Below are 14,212 nucleotides of genomic sequence, written 5' to 3'. Positions count from 1 at the left end.
TGTACCTTAAAGGCTGGACGCAGAACAGGTATAGTATTTGCTTTTCACTTCTACTCTCAAAGGAAGCTCTTTCCAGCTCACTTACATATTGTTGACTTTATTTAAGCCCATCCATCCGATTGTTTCCCCCTCTTTCCCAGTTCAATTCTATGGGTCCATCACGATAATAATTTCTTTGCAAGAGGTTTAACATCCTTGTCTTTTCTCCTCATCTTATGCATCTGGAAAAACTCAGACCTGGTTATACTTTATTGTGTGTATACTTCACATCTGTTCTGAACAGCTAATTTTGTCTGGAAGAAAAAAAAACAAACCACAATTGTGTTAACTGCCTTTCTTTAAATTCATAATTACTCTTCTGAAATCAGCTCTCACAATTGCTTGGCAATTTAACAATTCTATCCATAACACTCTGCCATTCTTGTAGACAACCATTTCTACCTTCTTTTTCCTCAAACCTCCAAAACTTTCCACATGCCAGCCACACTAATATCTTTACTTCATACTTTACCGAGAAGAGATGGAAAACCCCAAACCTTCCCGCCACTAAATCTACCAAATCATCCCCAGTGCATCTATTCTCTCCAGTTACGGAGGAGGTCAGGATGCATTTGTGTTCTGACCCACACCCCCTCTCGCCTTCCAGACCTCACCGTCTCAGTCAGTGCCTGCGGCTGCTGTTGCATCACCGTTCTGTTTACTGACTTACTCTCAGCAGCCCATGTAGAGATCTAATTTCTCTTGTTACAAAACTTCCCTCAACACCTCTCCTGGACCTCACGTTCCTTGCTGGATACCAGGGCTTCTGCTCCCCTTTATGGCAACGTTTCCTGAAAGAGCCAGCACCTCTTGTCCCTGTCTCCCTTCACCGTCTGCAATCAGGCTCCTATTTCCACCGGCCCACTGAGATTACTATTGACGTCAGCAGGCTTTAATCTTCTGCCGATCTTAGATCCAGCCTCCTACTGACTGCTAAGGGGCCACCGGTGCTCCTTGGGGTGTTCTTTGCTTCCAAGAAACCACCCTTTCTTGGTTTCTCTCCAGCCTCACTTCCCTTCAGTCTTTGAGTACTTCCTCCTGCTCTACTGAATTTCCAGATATGGGAGTGTCTCAGGCTTCAGATTTGGGTCTCCTCCACGGTTACTCTCTCCCCAGGCCATCTCGTTTAGTTTCATGGCTTTAGTCAAATATCAACAACTCCACAATCTGTATTTTCAACCTTGACCTCTGTTGAGACCCAGACTTGGATAACTAACTTCTCACTTGCCCTCGAGACAGGTACCTCTCACATATCTCAATTCTGGCACATCTCAATTCAAACTGTAGATTCACTCCTAAAATTTCCTTACTGTCGTTATCACTCATTATTTATTCAGTTAATCCAGCCAAACATCTCAGTGACATCTTTGACTTTTCTTTTTCCCTCACGCTTCATACCCAGCCTGTCATGCCAATATTACGTCCCAAATTTATCTCAGGTCTGCCCTCTCCCCTCCATTTTTGTCCAGGCTGCCATCGTCTCTTGCTTAGACATTGCCTTAGCTTCTGCCTGCAGCCTCTGTATGCTTGCTAAGTTGCTTCAGGCGTGTCCGACTCTTTGCGACCCCATGGACTGTAGCCCACCAGGCTTCTCTGTCCATGGAATTCTCCAAGCAAGGATACCGGAGTGGGTTGCCATGCCCTCCTCCAGGGGATCTTCCTGACCCAGGGACTGAACCGTTATCTCTTACGTTTCTTGCATTGGCAGGTGACTTCTTTACCACTAGTGCCACTGGGGCAGCCCCTGCAGCCTCTACTCCTGCCTTTTCCCAAAGCTTTCTTACAAAGCCTGTCTAACCACAGTGTAAACTGGATCAAGTCAGCCTACTACTTCAACTATGTGAAAGAAAGTAAGTGAAGTCAGTCAGTCGTGTCCAACTCTTTGCGACCCCATGGACTGTAGCCTACCAGGCTCCCCCATGCATGGAATTTTCCAGGCAAGAGTACTGGAGTGGGGTGCCACTTCCTACTTCAGGGGATCTTCCCGACCCAGGGACGGGACCTGTGGGATCTGGCTATGCCCCTCTCCAGTTTCACCTGTTGATGCCCCGTCACATCCAAGATGCTGGAGTCACTCTGGTCTTCTTTTTCCAATTCACTAAACACACCGAGGCCTGTGCACATATTGCTCTTTTTTCTCTTCCTGTTTTCACATAGGTAAAGCCCAGGCTTCCTAATTTTCAGGTACAACGTCACCTTACGGAGGCCTTCCAAAGTACTCATCCTAATTAAGGTAAGTCTTCCTCAGTCCTTCCCTCTCAACCTTGCCTGGCTGCAAGCTCTGTTCTATGTTGGCCTTATTCATTGCCTCCCGTGCCTAGCACAACATGCTGCTGCTGCTGCTGCTAAGTCACTTCAGTCGTGTCCGACTCTGTGCGACCCCAGAGACGGCAGCCTACCAGGCTCCTCCATCCCTGGGATTCTCCAGGCAAGAGTACTGGAGTGGGATGCCATTGCCTTCTCCGCGAGCACAACACAGGTACTCCATAAATACTACACATGTTGAGTAGTGAATGACTTTATAATCTTTAGAAAGGGATGGTTCTACTACATTTACAAATGGCTTAGAAAACGTGGTAAGGTTTGTTGATAAATGGGCTGCTCAGAGCCAGAGATATGAATACAAGCTCTGTCGAGCTTTTTAGGCCATGTGCACATGGGCACAGTGCTTTATTTGTGCTTTTATTTATCCATATATTTTACCTTGGAAATAAATAAAGATGTTAAGAGAAACAGTCAGATACTTTGCTGAGTTCAAAATGTATAAGACTATACAATTCTGATCAACGAGCAGCATATAATGGCTCTATGAAAAGAATATTAGGTGAAGGCTAGATGAAATGTAAACAGAGCATTCTTATGTCTAAAATCCAATTATTTCGCCGATTTGCAGATACCAGATACATTTATTATTTTTTATTAGTAACATATATCTTTAACCTATTATTTTTTAAATATACTGAAATAAAATAGTAACCAAATGAAGTACACTGTAAAGTTAAAGTTCTCAAACACGTCTACTCATATGAAAGGCTAAATTTATTTCAGTTTGCTTGTAAGAGTTAACAACTAAAATAAAGTTGGAATATAGTTACCTGGGCAATCTGAAGAATTTGAGGAATCAGAGTAACCAATTACAAATCTCTTAAAATAAATATACATTATTTACACAAAAAATAGTTAAGAACTTGTAATCAGTACAAAATGTTAGCTGCAGTTGGCTATCACTGTTCAAAAATCCACAAGGTGGGTCTAGACAAAGTTACGTTCTCAAAGGTCAAATAATGGCCTAAAATAGTTTATCTTAAAAATCAAGTTTGTGAAAAGACAACTCCATACACACTGACTTCATGTCCCCAAACTGAGTTTAGCTCAGCGACTGTTTATGTGAACCTTTCTTTTCCTATAAGGGAAGGAAGCTTGACAGCAGCTGAACCGATACCCCATTAAAACTACTTACATTACTCACAATTTCATTCAGCTTGTAAGTTAATCTGATGTTTAGCAAGTAATCTCTCAAAAGGGGTGCTGATGCCAACAGATGAAGATCAAGGATACTATGTATAGAGGTATATACATAGAGTGATGTTACCACTCAAGCATCGTTCTCAGCTTAATACAGCAAAATTGTTAAGTACAACTCTTGTGGATTTCCGAAAAATTTTAGTCTCTGGCTTGCTTTGAAGCATAATTTCAAATGAACTTTTCATTACTTTGCAAACTTTGCTTTTATATGTATCATTTTTATCTCTGTTTAAAAAGAGAGGGGATGGGAGTTTTCCAGCTTGTTTTGGAAGAACACACCCAGTTTCATGATTAGTGTCTGTCTTGTCATTAAAGAATCTATATTTTACAATAGAAAGCCATGTGAAAATAAATGTAAAGTCTTACTGACATTAAGATGTTTAATAGCATATTAAGAGGGACTCGAAACACACTGCGTATCTTGCTGGGTGGTGCCTTTCATGAAAACCTGTTAGCATTTGGATAAATGGATTGACAAATTAATAAAACTTATCACATTAAAAATACATTATATTTATTCATCAGGTAACAAGCATACTAATGTTACTGTAGTTCAAAGCAAATGAGAATTTAAACATTTTTTCTTTAAATCATCTCAGAAATGTTTTCATTTTATACAACACAATGCTTTTTAAATAAAAGTAAACTAAAAGAGGTAATTTATAGAGATTATATTCCTAAATTAAAATATATTTAAGTGAATATACAGTTTCTCATTTCATTTTGCTTGGCTGGAGGATATAGTGTTTCAAAATGAAAATAAATACACATAGCCAAAATCAAAACCAAAAGAAGTATGCAAAAACATTTTATTTATAGTAGATCAACATTTTTGACATGAAAGGAAGCCACTTTCACTTTCTCAGGAATGCCTAGAATCCAACAGTTTCCATAGACTAGCTAACAATTATTTCACTGTAGTTTAAAGAAATAGTTTCAGAATAAACTTTTTAAATGGCTCTGCCTATGGCAACTTACTTTTTATAAGGTTGAATGTGTGGTAAGCTAGCTTTGCCCAGGAAGTGAATGTAATCCAACTATATTCCAAGTGTATTAAAACCAGTTTATACAACAAACAGGACAATCACCCATGTGTATCAGCTGTGCTCAAAAGAGAATTCGCTTTACCAAAATATGCATTTTTCAAAAAGGCCTCACGTTAAACCCTTAAACCAACCACCTCCCTTCTATGTCCAGGATCACGCTTTTCTACTTCAAGTTGTGTTACTTGACAATTGTCAAACTCCAGTGGCACTGTACACCGCCTTAAGACTCTATGTGATCTATATCAAACACAAGAACAGTCACTGACTTAAGGGACAAGGTGATGACTGTGACCAACAGTAAGTAAGCCAATGTCATTTTTTGTTTAGAGGGAAAAAAGCAGCCCCCAAATGTCCTGAACTTTTCTGTACCTCTCTGTAACACACAGGATGAAAAGATAACCTCTGAAATTAAAATTCATCAGAAAATTTAACACCTTAAATAGAATGTTTTATGTAAATAAGCATTAACTTTTAGATCCGAACCATACTTTCTTCTGTATTTCTTGGGAAAAAAAAAAGTCACAATTACTAGCTCTTCTCACTTAGATTTAGTTGAGTCTTTACTACACAGCAGTTTGTAAACGTCGCCTTGGTTACCACTCCCCACGCGTTATGTGCTCTCCTTCCTCAGGGAAGTCCATTAGGTTCATATAAGTGACGGGGAGATTTAAAAAGCACTTAAAGAATATTCATGAGAGTGCTGAAATGTTGCAAGTTACAGTATTATCTACCGACTGTAGGATCTGTAATTCAGATTCATCACAGTATTATAAATACTGTGTGAGGGTGGAACGCACACGATTCCTACAGACACACAAACTGAAGTCCAAAAGGCACAGAGTAATGCTGGTGGCTCTTCCTAGTCAGTTAAGAAACAATAAAAAGTCTGCATCATTCTTTCATAATTTAAATACTTAAGTAATCTCCATTTTTATTACTTTATAACAATGACTTCAAATTTACATTATTTTAAGTACCATTGTAATAGCTTAGTGTATCATACAAGTATTTGCTAATATCCCATCCAAAAATTAAAAAAAAAAAACCTCTTCACTATATATATATATTATATAAAAAAAAAATATTCTGAAAGACAAGAACATAGAGGGAGACTTGGTACAGACTATCAGCTCAGTTTTTTTCATCACCACAGTTGGAGCTCCAAAATTAACAGATACACAGCAATAATCAAAAGCAGTGCAAGAATCTTTGGAGGTTAAGATAAAATTATAATGCAAGAACAAAAAACAAAGAAATAAAAAAGGCAAGTACTTCAAGTACAAGGAACCAGTCTGCTTGAGGTCCATCTTAGTGTTTACGGGGGGCTTCCTTCCCGCTCTTACTTCTTTCTCTGAAACACATTGGCCAGCATGGCACCTGATGTTGTCAACTGGCCCATTTTGTTCAAGAACTTGGTCTTCGTATCTTCACTCACTAAGCTTGCAGCAATTGACATTGAGCTAGGAAAAAGATTTTGAAATTCGTATAAAGCAATTAGAAAATGAAAATTATCTTTTTCAAGTCTTTAGTAATAGGACATTAAGAAATACATTCTGAACTGGTATCACAAAAGGGAAACTAACACTTGTGGAGGAGCGCTTTTTGGTGCCGTAGTAGGTTAGTGGCTTTTGTGTTAATCATTTCTTGAAAGGAAGCAGTGTGGTGAGTGACTAGGAGCAAGTCTGGAATGAGACTGAATCTCAGTGCTGTCATTACGAGCTGTGTGACTTTGGGCAAGTTATTTAATCTCTGTTTCCTCATCTATTAAATGAACATAATTCTAGTACCTACCTCATAGGGCTATTCAAGGATTATAAGGGCTTCCCTGGTGGCTCAGCTGGTAAACAATCTGCCTGCAATGCAGGAGACCCGGGTTCCATCCCTGGGACAGGGAGATCCCCTGGAGAAGGGAGGAGCAACCCACTGCAGTATTCCTGCCTGGAAAAGTCCATGGACAGAAGAGCCTGGTGGGCTACAGTTTATGGGGTTGCAAAGAGTTGGATATGACTGAGAGACTAACACTCGGCTCCCCGATGAGTATAAAGTGCTTATTAGCAGTGCCAGGCATGCAATAACAGGTGTGAGTGTTAGTTATTCTGCTTATTGTTAGCATTACTTCATTAATTCTTATAGCAACCCTGGAAGATAGATATTATTCCTATTTTCACAACTGAGTCAACAAAGCCACCCTGAGGTCTTATACTGTGCCGGTAACAACCCTGTGATGTATTCCTGTGTGTGGGGGGCGTGGGGGGAAGAAATGTAACCCATCGACCAACCATGTCAAATCTTCTTCTCTTTAGCCAACCTTCTGTGTAGGGAGTAAGCACAATCTAAATGACTACTGAAGACTGCTGATACATCATACTACTGAACAAAGTATCCATCAGGGACATTTTTCAGTGATTCAACAATTTTTCTGTAAGAAATAGATTTCAGGAGTCCAGCTTACTGGCTTTGTGACTTTGGCCAAGATGCTTTAAATCACTCTGATTCAGTTTCCTCCTCTGAAAAATGCAGTTTGCAACTGTTACTGCAAAATACCTCGAGGTCTAAGTCAGAGAATATGTCTGACTCTGTCAGAGACAAATGAGTGGCGAGCCAGGTACAGGAGCGCAACAGATGCCTGTCACATCTACACGTGGAGGAAGTGCTCCTACCAAGGACTTCTGCTTCTGAGTGTCCTTAAAGGTGCGCACGGTGAGCCCCTCAGTTCAGCGCCTGACCCACATCTTGAAACCCTCCTCTTCCTCTTGCTCTTCCACCAGCACCTCCACCTGCTGAGTCCGCGAGTCTCTGACCACTCCTCTCTTGCTGGTTTCCCCTTCCCACGAAGTAATCCTCCACCAGGCTCAGTATCTGACTCTAGTTCTTCAATTACAAGACATACTCATTCTGTATGTTTCAAATAAATCTCCATGGGATGACTCCAAAATATTTATTGAAACACAACACTCTGCTGAGGGCCAGAATCATCAACTTGTATACTAGATAAAGCCAATGTCCCAAGCATTTTTTTCAGACCCTAACTTTAGAAATAACTTCCCAGAGCTCCAATACTTTGGCCACCTGATGTGAAGAACCAATTCATTGGAAAACACCATGATGCTGGAAAAGACTGAGGGCAGAAGAAGGGGGCGACAGAGGATGAGATGGTTGGATGGCATCACCGACTCAATGGACATGAATCTGAGCAAACTCAGGGAGATGGTGAAGGACGGGCAAGCCTGGTGTGCTGCAGTCCATGGGGTTGCAAAGAATCAGACACAATTTAGTGACTCAACAAAAACAACCCCATTTTTATTTCTTTCCTTGCCAGTGGTTCTATCATTTTCCTCTCTTCCTAGCAGTGAATACGATGGCTCTCAAACTATCATCAAATCTTGTGACTTTACAACATCTCTATTGTTTACTTTTATTTCTAATGCCAATACTTTACAACTGGATTATTCCAACAATCTTGGATCTGGTCTTCTTGTATTAGTTACTCACCACTTAAATAATCACTTCTTTATATCACACCCCTTCTCAAAATCTTCAGTGACCACTCACTACCTCCAAGATAATACGCACGGCATTCAAGAAACAGCAGTCTGATTCTTGTGTGGGTGTGTGTTTAAAACCAACCATCACTGATTAACTCCTCGACTCCCTTGAGTCATGTTTGCCTAGTCTAACTGTTTGAACTATTCTCAACTTAAATATCTCTTCTTTGGTGTCTAGCCAAGTTTTAAATCCCAGCTTAAGCCCTATCTATTCCATGATGCCTTTCCTTAACACTGCAGGTTGATGGTACTGTTTTCTTTCTGTAGGAAACAGTGTTAAGTCAGAAGATAAGTATTATTTTAGTCTGCATCTAGAAAAAGAGGAGACATGGGTCAGATAATATTTGAGATACCATCAAGTCACTGGTTCTCAGAGGAGCACAACAATATGCTAAGGAGTCCAGAAACCAGGACATAAAAGTGAAAGGAATGACAAATGTTTGGCTTGGAGAAGAGACAGGAGTCTTAAGATACCTTCTTATGAAAAATGAAACATACAATATACATTTGCACAGCTGTGTATATCTATAGAGACCTACCGAGGCACATCACAATTATCTGGGGAACTTTTTGATGTGGATACCTAGACCTAATCCCAGTGATGCTGATTTTTCCCTTCCAGGGTAGAGGACCCAGGTATGTATTTTACAAAGCTTTCTAGTAAAGCACCACTGCATTAGAGCATTTTTTTGTTTGTTTTTCTGAAGAGATTACATTTTTTATTACTTTGACAAAAGAGTCTGACTCTGACCCCTCTGCCAAAACTTGTTTTAGAGAGTAGATGTTACAGGAAGTATATTGTCACCCTGCTTATTTAACTTATATGCAGAGTACATCATGAGAAACGCTGGGCTGGAAGAAACACAAGCTGGAATCAAGATTGCCGGGAGAAATATCAATAACCTCAGATATGCGGATGACACCACCCTTATGGCAGAAAGTGAAGAAGAACTAAAGAGCCTCCTGATGAAGGTGAAAGAGGAGAGTGAAAAAGTTGGCTTAAAGCTCAACGTTCAGAAAACTAAGATCATGGCATCTGGTCCCATCACTTCATGGGAAATAGATGGGGAAACAGTGGAAACAGTGTCAGACTTTATTTATTTGGGCTCCAGAATCACTGCTGATGGTGACTGCAGCCATGAAATTAAAAGACGCTTACACCTTGGAAGGAAGGTTATGGCCAACCTAGATAGCATATTTAAAAGCAGAGACATTACTTTGCCAACAAAAGTCCGTCTAGTCAAGGCTATGGTGTTTCCAGTAGTCATGTATGGATGTGAGAGTTGGACGGTGAAGAAAGCTGAGCGCCGCAGAATTGATGCTTTTGAGCTGTGGTGTTGGAGAAGACTCTTGAGAGTCCCTTGGACTGCAAGGAGATCCAACCAGTCCTAAAGGAGATCAGTCCTGGGTGTTCATTGGAAGGTCTGATGTTGAAGCTGAAACTCCAATACTTTGGGCACCTCATGCGAAGGGTTGACTCATTGGAAAAGACCCTAATGCTGGGTAGGATTGGGGGTGGGAGGAGAAGGGGACGACAGAGGATGAGATGGTTGGATGGCCTCACCGACTCGATGAACATGGGTTTGGGTAGACTCCGAGAGTTGGTGATGGACAGGGAGGCCTGGTGTGCTGCAATTCATGGGGTCGCAAAGAGTCGGACACGACCGAGCGACTGAACTGAACTGCACTGAATCCACCTTAATTCTCATACTCACTGTTATATATGAGCTGAGTAATGAATACCTGAGGATTCATTGTGTCATGTTTATTTTTGTGTCTATTTCAAATTCTCTGGAATAAGAATTAAAAAAAAATGATAATACAGAAGATTTGAATAACACGGAACAACTATGATTATAAAAGTGAACTTTTCTTTTTAAATGGAAAGTCATATAACCAAAGGCATCTCAGGAAGGTACAGAGATTTCTTGCTTGTAAAACTCCTGCATGCTAATTTATGAAATGCCGTTTAGAATGTATTTCACATAAAATTTTTCTCAATTTTGGTCCCAAACCTTTTACATTTTAAACTAATAAGGCATCAAAAATGTTCATATTAAATGTACAAAAATGAACAAATTATATGCTTTAATGTTAACTTTATGGATTTTGTGTTTAGACTAGAAACCTATCAAAGTATTTCTATTTTATAACTTTCCATGGCTAACATGAAAGAAGAGCTCCCACCATTCCAGGAGACTAAGGCAACAGTTCTGACCTGTGGTAAGGGGCAAAAGACTCTGTGTGTGTGTATTGGGGTTGGGAGTGTGGAGGAAAAGACTCTGTGTGTGTGTATTGGGGTTGGGAGTGTGGAGGAAAAGACTCTGTGTGTGTGTATTGGGGTTGGGAGTGTGGAGGAAAAGACTCTGTGTGTGTGTATTGGGGTTGGGAGTGTGGAGGAAAAGACTCTGTGTGTGTGTATTGGGGTTGGGAGTGTGGAGGAAAAGACTCTGTGTGTGTGTATTGGGGTTGGGAGTGTGGAGGAAAAGACTCTGTGTGTGTGTATTGGGGTTGGGAGTGTGGAGGAAAAGACTCTGTGTGTGTGTATTGGGGTTGGGAGTGTGGAGGAAAAGACTCTGTGTGTGTGTATTGGGGTTGGGAGTGTGGAGGAAAAGACTCTGTGTGTGTGTATTGGGGTTGGGAGTGTGGAGGAAAAGACTCTGTGTGTGTGTATTGGGGTTGGGAGTGTGGAGGAAAAGACTCTGTGTGTGTGTATTGGGGTTGGGAGTGTGGAGGAAAAGACTCTGTGTGTGTGTATTAGGGTTGGGAGTGTGGAGGAAAAGACTCTGTGTGTGTGTATTGGGGTTGGGAGTGTGGAGGAAAAGACTCTGTGTGTGTGTATTGGGGTTGGGAGTGTGGAGGAAAAGACTCTGTGTGTGTGTATTGGGGTTGGGAGTGTGGAGGAAAAGACTCTGTGTGTGTGTATTGGGGTTGGGAGTGTGGAGGAAAAGACTCTGTGTGTGTGTATTGGGGTTGGGAGTGTGGAGGAAAAGACTCTGTGTGTGTGTATTGGGGTTGGGAGTGTGGAGGAAAAGACTCTGTGTGTGTGTATTGGGGTTGGGAGTGTGGAGGAAAAGACTCTGTGTGTGTGTATTGGGGTTGGGAGTGTGGAGGAAAAGACTCTGTGTGTGTGTATTGGGGTTGGGAGTGTGGAGGAAAAGACTCTGTGTGTGTGTATTGGGGTTGGGAGTGTGGAGGAAAAGACTCTGTGTGTGTGTATTGGGGTTGGGAGTGTGGAGGAAAAGACTCTGTGTGTGTGTATTGGGGTTGGGAGTGTGGAGGAAAAGACTCTGTGTGTGTGTATTGGGGTTGGGAGTGTGGAGGAAAAGACTCTGTGTGTGTGTATTGGGGTTGGGAGTGTGGAGGAAAAGACTCTGTGTGTGTGTATTGGGGTTGGGAGTGTGGAGGAAAAGACTCTGTGTGTGTGTATTGGGGTTGGGAGTGTGGAGGAAAAGACTCTGTGTGTGTGTATTGGGGTTGGGAGTGTGGAGGAAAAGACTCTGTGTGTGTGTATTAGGGTTGGGAGTGTGGAGGAAAAGACTCTGTGTGTGTGTATTGGGGTTGGGAGTGTGGAGGAAAAGACTCTGTGTGTGTGTATTAGGGTTGGGAGTGTGGAGGAAAAGACTCTGTGTGTGTGTATTAGGGTTGGGAGTGTGGAGGAAAAGACTCTGTGTGTGTGTATTGGGGTTGGGAGTGTGGAGGAAAAGACTCTGTGTGTGTGTATTGGGGTTGGGAGTGTGGAGGAAAAGACTCTGTGTGTGTGTATTGGGGTTGGGAGTGTGGAGGAAAAGACTCTGTGTGTGTGTATTGGGGTTGGGAGTGTGGAGGAAAAGACTCTGTGTGTGTGTATTGGGGTTGGGAGTGTGGAGGAAAAGACTCTGTGTGTGTGTATTAGGGTTGGGAGTGTGGAGGAAAAGACTCTGTGTGTGTGTATTGGGGTTGGGAGTGTGGAGGAAAAGACTCTGTGTGTGTGTATTAGGGTTGGGAGTGTGGAGGAAAAGACTCTGTGTGTGTGTATTGGGGTTGGGAGTGTGGAGGAAAAGACTCTGTGTGTGTGTATTAGGGTTGGGAGTGTGGAGGAAAAGACTCTGTGTGTGTGTATTGGGGTTGGGAGTGTGGAGGAAAAGACTCTGTGTGTGTGTATTGGGGTTGGGAGTGTGGAGGAAAAGACTCTGTGTGTGTGTATTAGGGTTGGGAGTGTGGAGGAAAAGACTCTGTGTGTGTGTATTGGGGTTGGGAGTGTGGAGGAAAAGACTCTGTGTGTGTGTATTGGGGTTGGGAGTGTGGAGGAAAAGACTCTGTGTGTGTGTATTGGGGTTGGGAGTGTGGAGGAAAAGACTCTGTGTGTGTGTATTAGGGTTGGGAGTGTGGAGGAAAAGACTCTGTGTGTGTGTATTGGGGTTGGGAGTGTGGAGGAAAAGACTCTGTGTGTGTGTATTGGGGTTGGGAGTGTGGAGGAAAAGACTCTGTGTGTGTGTATTGGGGTTGGGAGTGTGGAGGAAAAGACTCTGTGTGTGTGTATTGGGGTTGGGAGTGTGGAGGAAAAGACTCTGTGTGTGTGTATTGGGGTTGGGAGTGTGGAGGAAAAGACTCTGTGTGTGTGTATTGGGGTTGGGAGTGTGGAGGAAAAGACTCTGTGTGTGTGTATTGGGGTTGGGAGTGTGGAGGAAAAGACTCTGTGTGTGTGTATTGGGGTTGGGAGTGTGGAGGAAAAGACTCTGTGTGTGTGTATTGGGGTTGGGAGTGTGGAGGAAAAGACTCTGTGTGTGTGTATTGGGGTTGGGAGTGTGGAGGAAAAGACTCTGTGTGTGTGTATTGGGGTTGGGAGTGTGGAGGAAAAGACTCTGTGTGTGTGTATTGGGGTTGGGAGTGTGGAGGAAAAGACTCTGTGTGTGTGTATTGGGGTTGGGAGTGTGGAGGAAAAGACTCTGTGTGTGTGTATTGGGGTTGGGAGTGTGGAGGAGTGTCTGTATGGGTATCTGGCCTGACAAGATGAAACACTATTCCTGGTAGTCACTTTTATAAAGGAAACACCTTTGAGTTTTTCATGCCTAACAAGATTCTATTTAAGATTAACTGTTCAAGGTTACTTTAGAAAGAGTATTACAGACTATTTATAAATTACTTCCTGTCCTGAAATGACCAACTTTATTCTTCCACATCTATGTTCATATTTTAATTTCACTAAATCTTCGAGCTCTAATTAGTTTGGTTAGAAGCACATGACTAGAACATTCACATGCTGACAATCCTTTATGCAGTGAATCACATTTAATGTCATAACTCTTGTCACAAATTTTTAGAAACTATTTTCACCAGTGATTCCCGAATCCAACTACCTATAAGAATCTCTTTGGAAGCTTTTATTTTCTTTTTTAATATTTTATTGAAGTATAGCTTATAAGGGTGTCCCTGATAGCTAGCTCAGTTGGTAAAGAATCCACCTGCAATGCAGGAGACCCTGGTTCGATTCCTGGGTCGGGAAGATTCCCTCCAGAAGGGGTAGGCTACCCACTCCAGTATTCTTGGGCTTCCCTTGCAGCTCAGCTGCTAAAGAATCTGCCTGCAATGTGTGAGACCTGACTTGGAAAAGGTCAGTTTTCATTCCATTCCCAAAGAAAGGCAATGTCAAAGAATGCTCAAACTACTGCACAATTGCACTCATCTCACACACTAGCAAAGTAATGCTCAAAATTCTGCAAGCCAGGCTTCAACAGTATGTGAACCATGAACTTCCCGAGGTTCAAGCTGGATTTAGAAAAGGCAGAGGAACCAAAGATCAAATTGCCAACATTCGTCAGATCACTGAAAAAGCAAGAGAGTTCCAGAAAAACATCTATTTCTGCTTTATTGACTATGCCAAAGCCTTTGACTGTGTGGATCACAACAAACTATGGAAAATTCTGAAAGAGATGGGAATACCAGACTACCTGACCCGCCTCCTGAGAAATCTGTATGCAGGTCAAGAAGCAACAGTTAGAACTGGATGTTGAACAACAGACTGGCTCCAAATAGGAAAGGGAGTATGTCAAGGCTGTATATTGTCACCCTGCTTAT

General features: G+C 42.0%; 1 protein-coding gene across 11 annotated transcripts in view; it reads right to left on the bottom strand.

Moving 5' to 3' along the window:
* Positions 1-4,356: 4,356 nt before the first annotated feature.
* The window catches only part of RELCH (RAB11 binding and LisH domain, coiled-coil and HEAT repeat containing), a 108,806-nt gene continuing 98,950 nt past the window's right edge, over positions 4,357-14,212 (bottom strand). For 8 of the 11 annotated variants that reach the window (XM_081562252.1, XM_081562251.1, XM_081562253.1 and 5 more), the window contains one exon: positions 4,357-6,070. In XM_081562252.1, the coding sequence (XP_081418378.1) occupies positions 5,950-6,070 (121 nt within the window). In that variant the 3' untranslated portion in view covers positions 4,357-5,949. Of the gene's footprint in view, positions 6,071-7,508; positions 7,729-14,212 lie in introns of those variants that run through there. The other 3 variants (XR_014074731.1, XR_014074729.1, XR_014074730.1) reach the window with 2 other exon arrangements.

This window comes from Giraffa tippelskirchi, chromosome 14 (genome assembly GCF_054371585.1).
Source record: "Giraffa tippelskirchi isolate mGirTip1 chromosome 14, T2T-mGirTip1v1.2.pri, whole genome shotgun sequence".
In the NCBI taxonomy this organism is placed as follows: Eukaryota; Metazoa; Chordata; class Mammalia; order Artiodactyla; family Giraffidae; genus Giraffa; species Giraffa tippelskirchi.
This window is presented reverse-complemented; position numbering and strand designations above follow the sequence as displayed.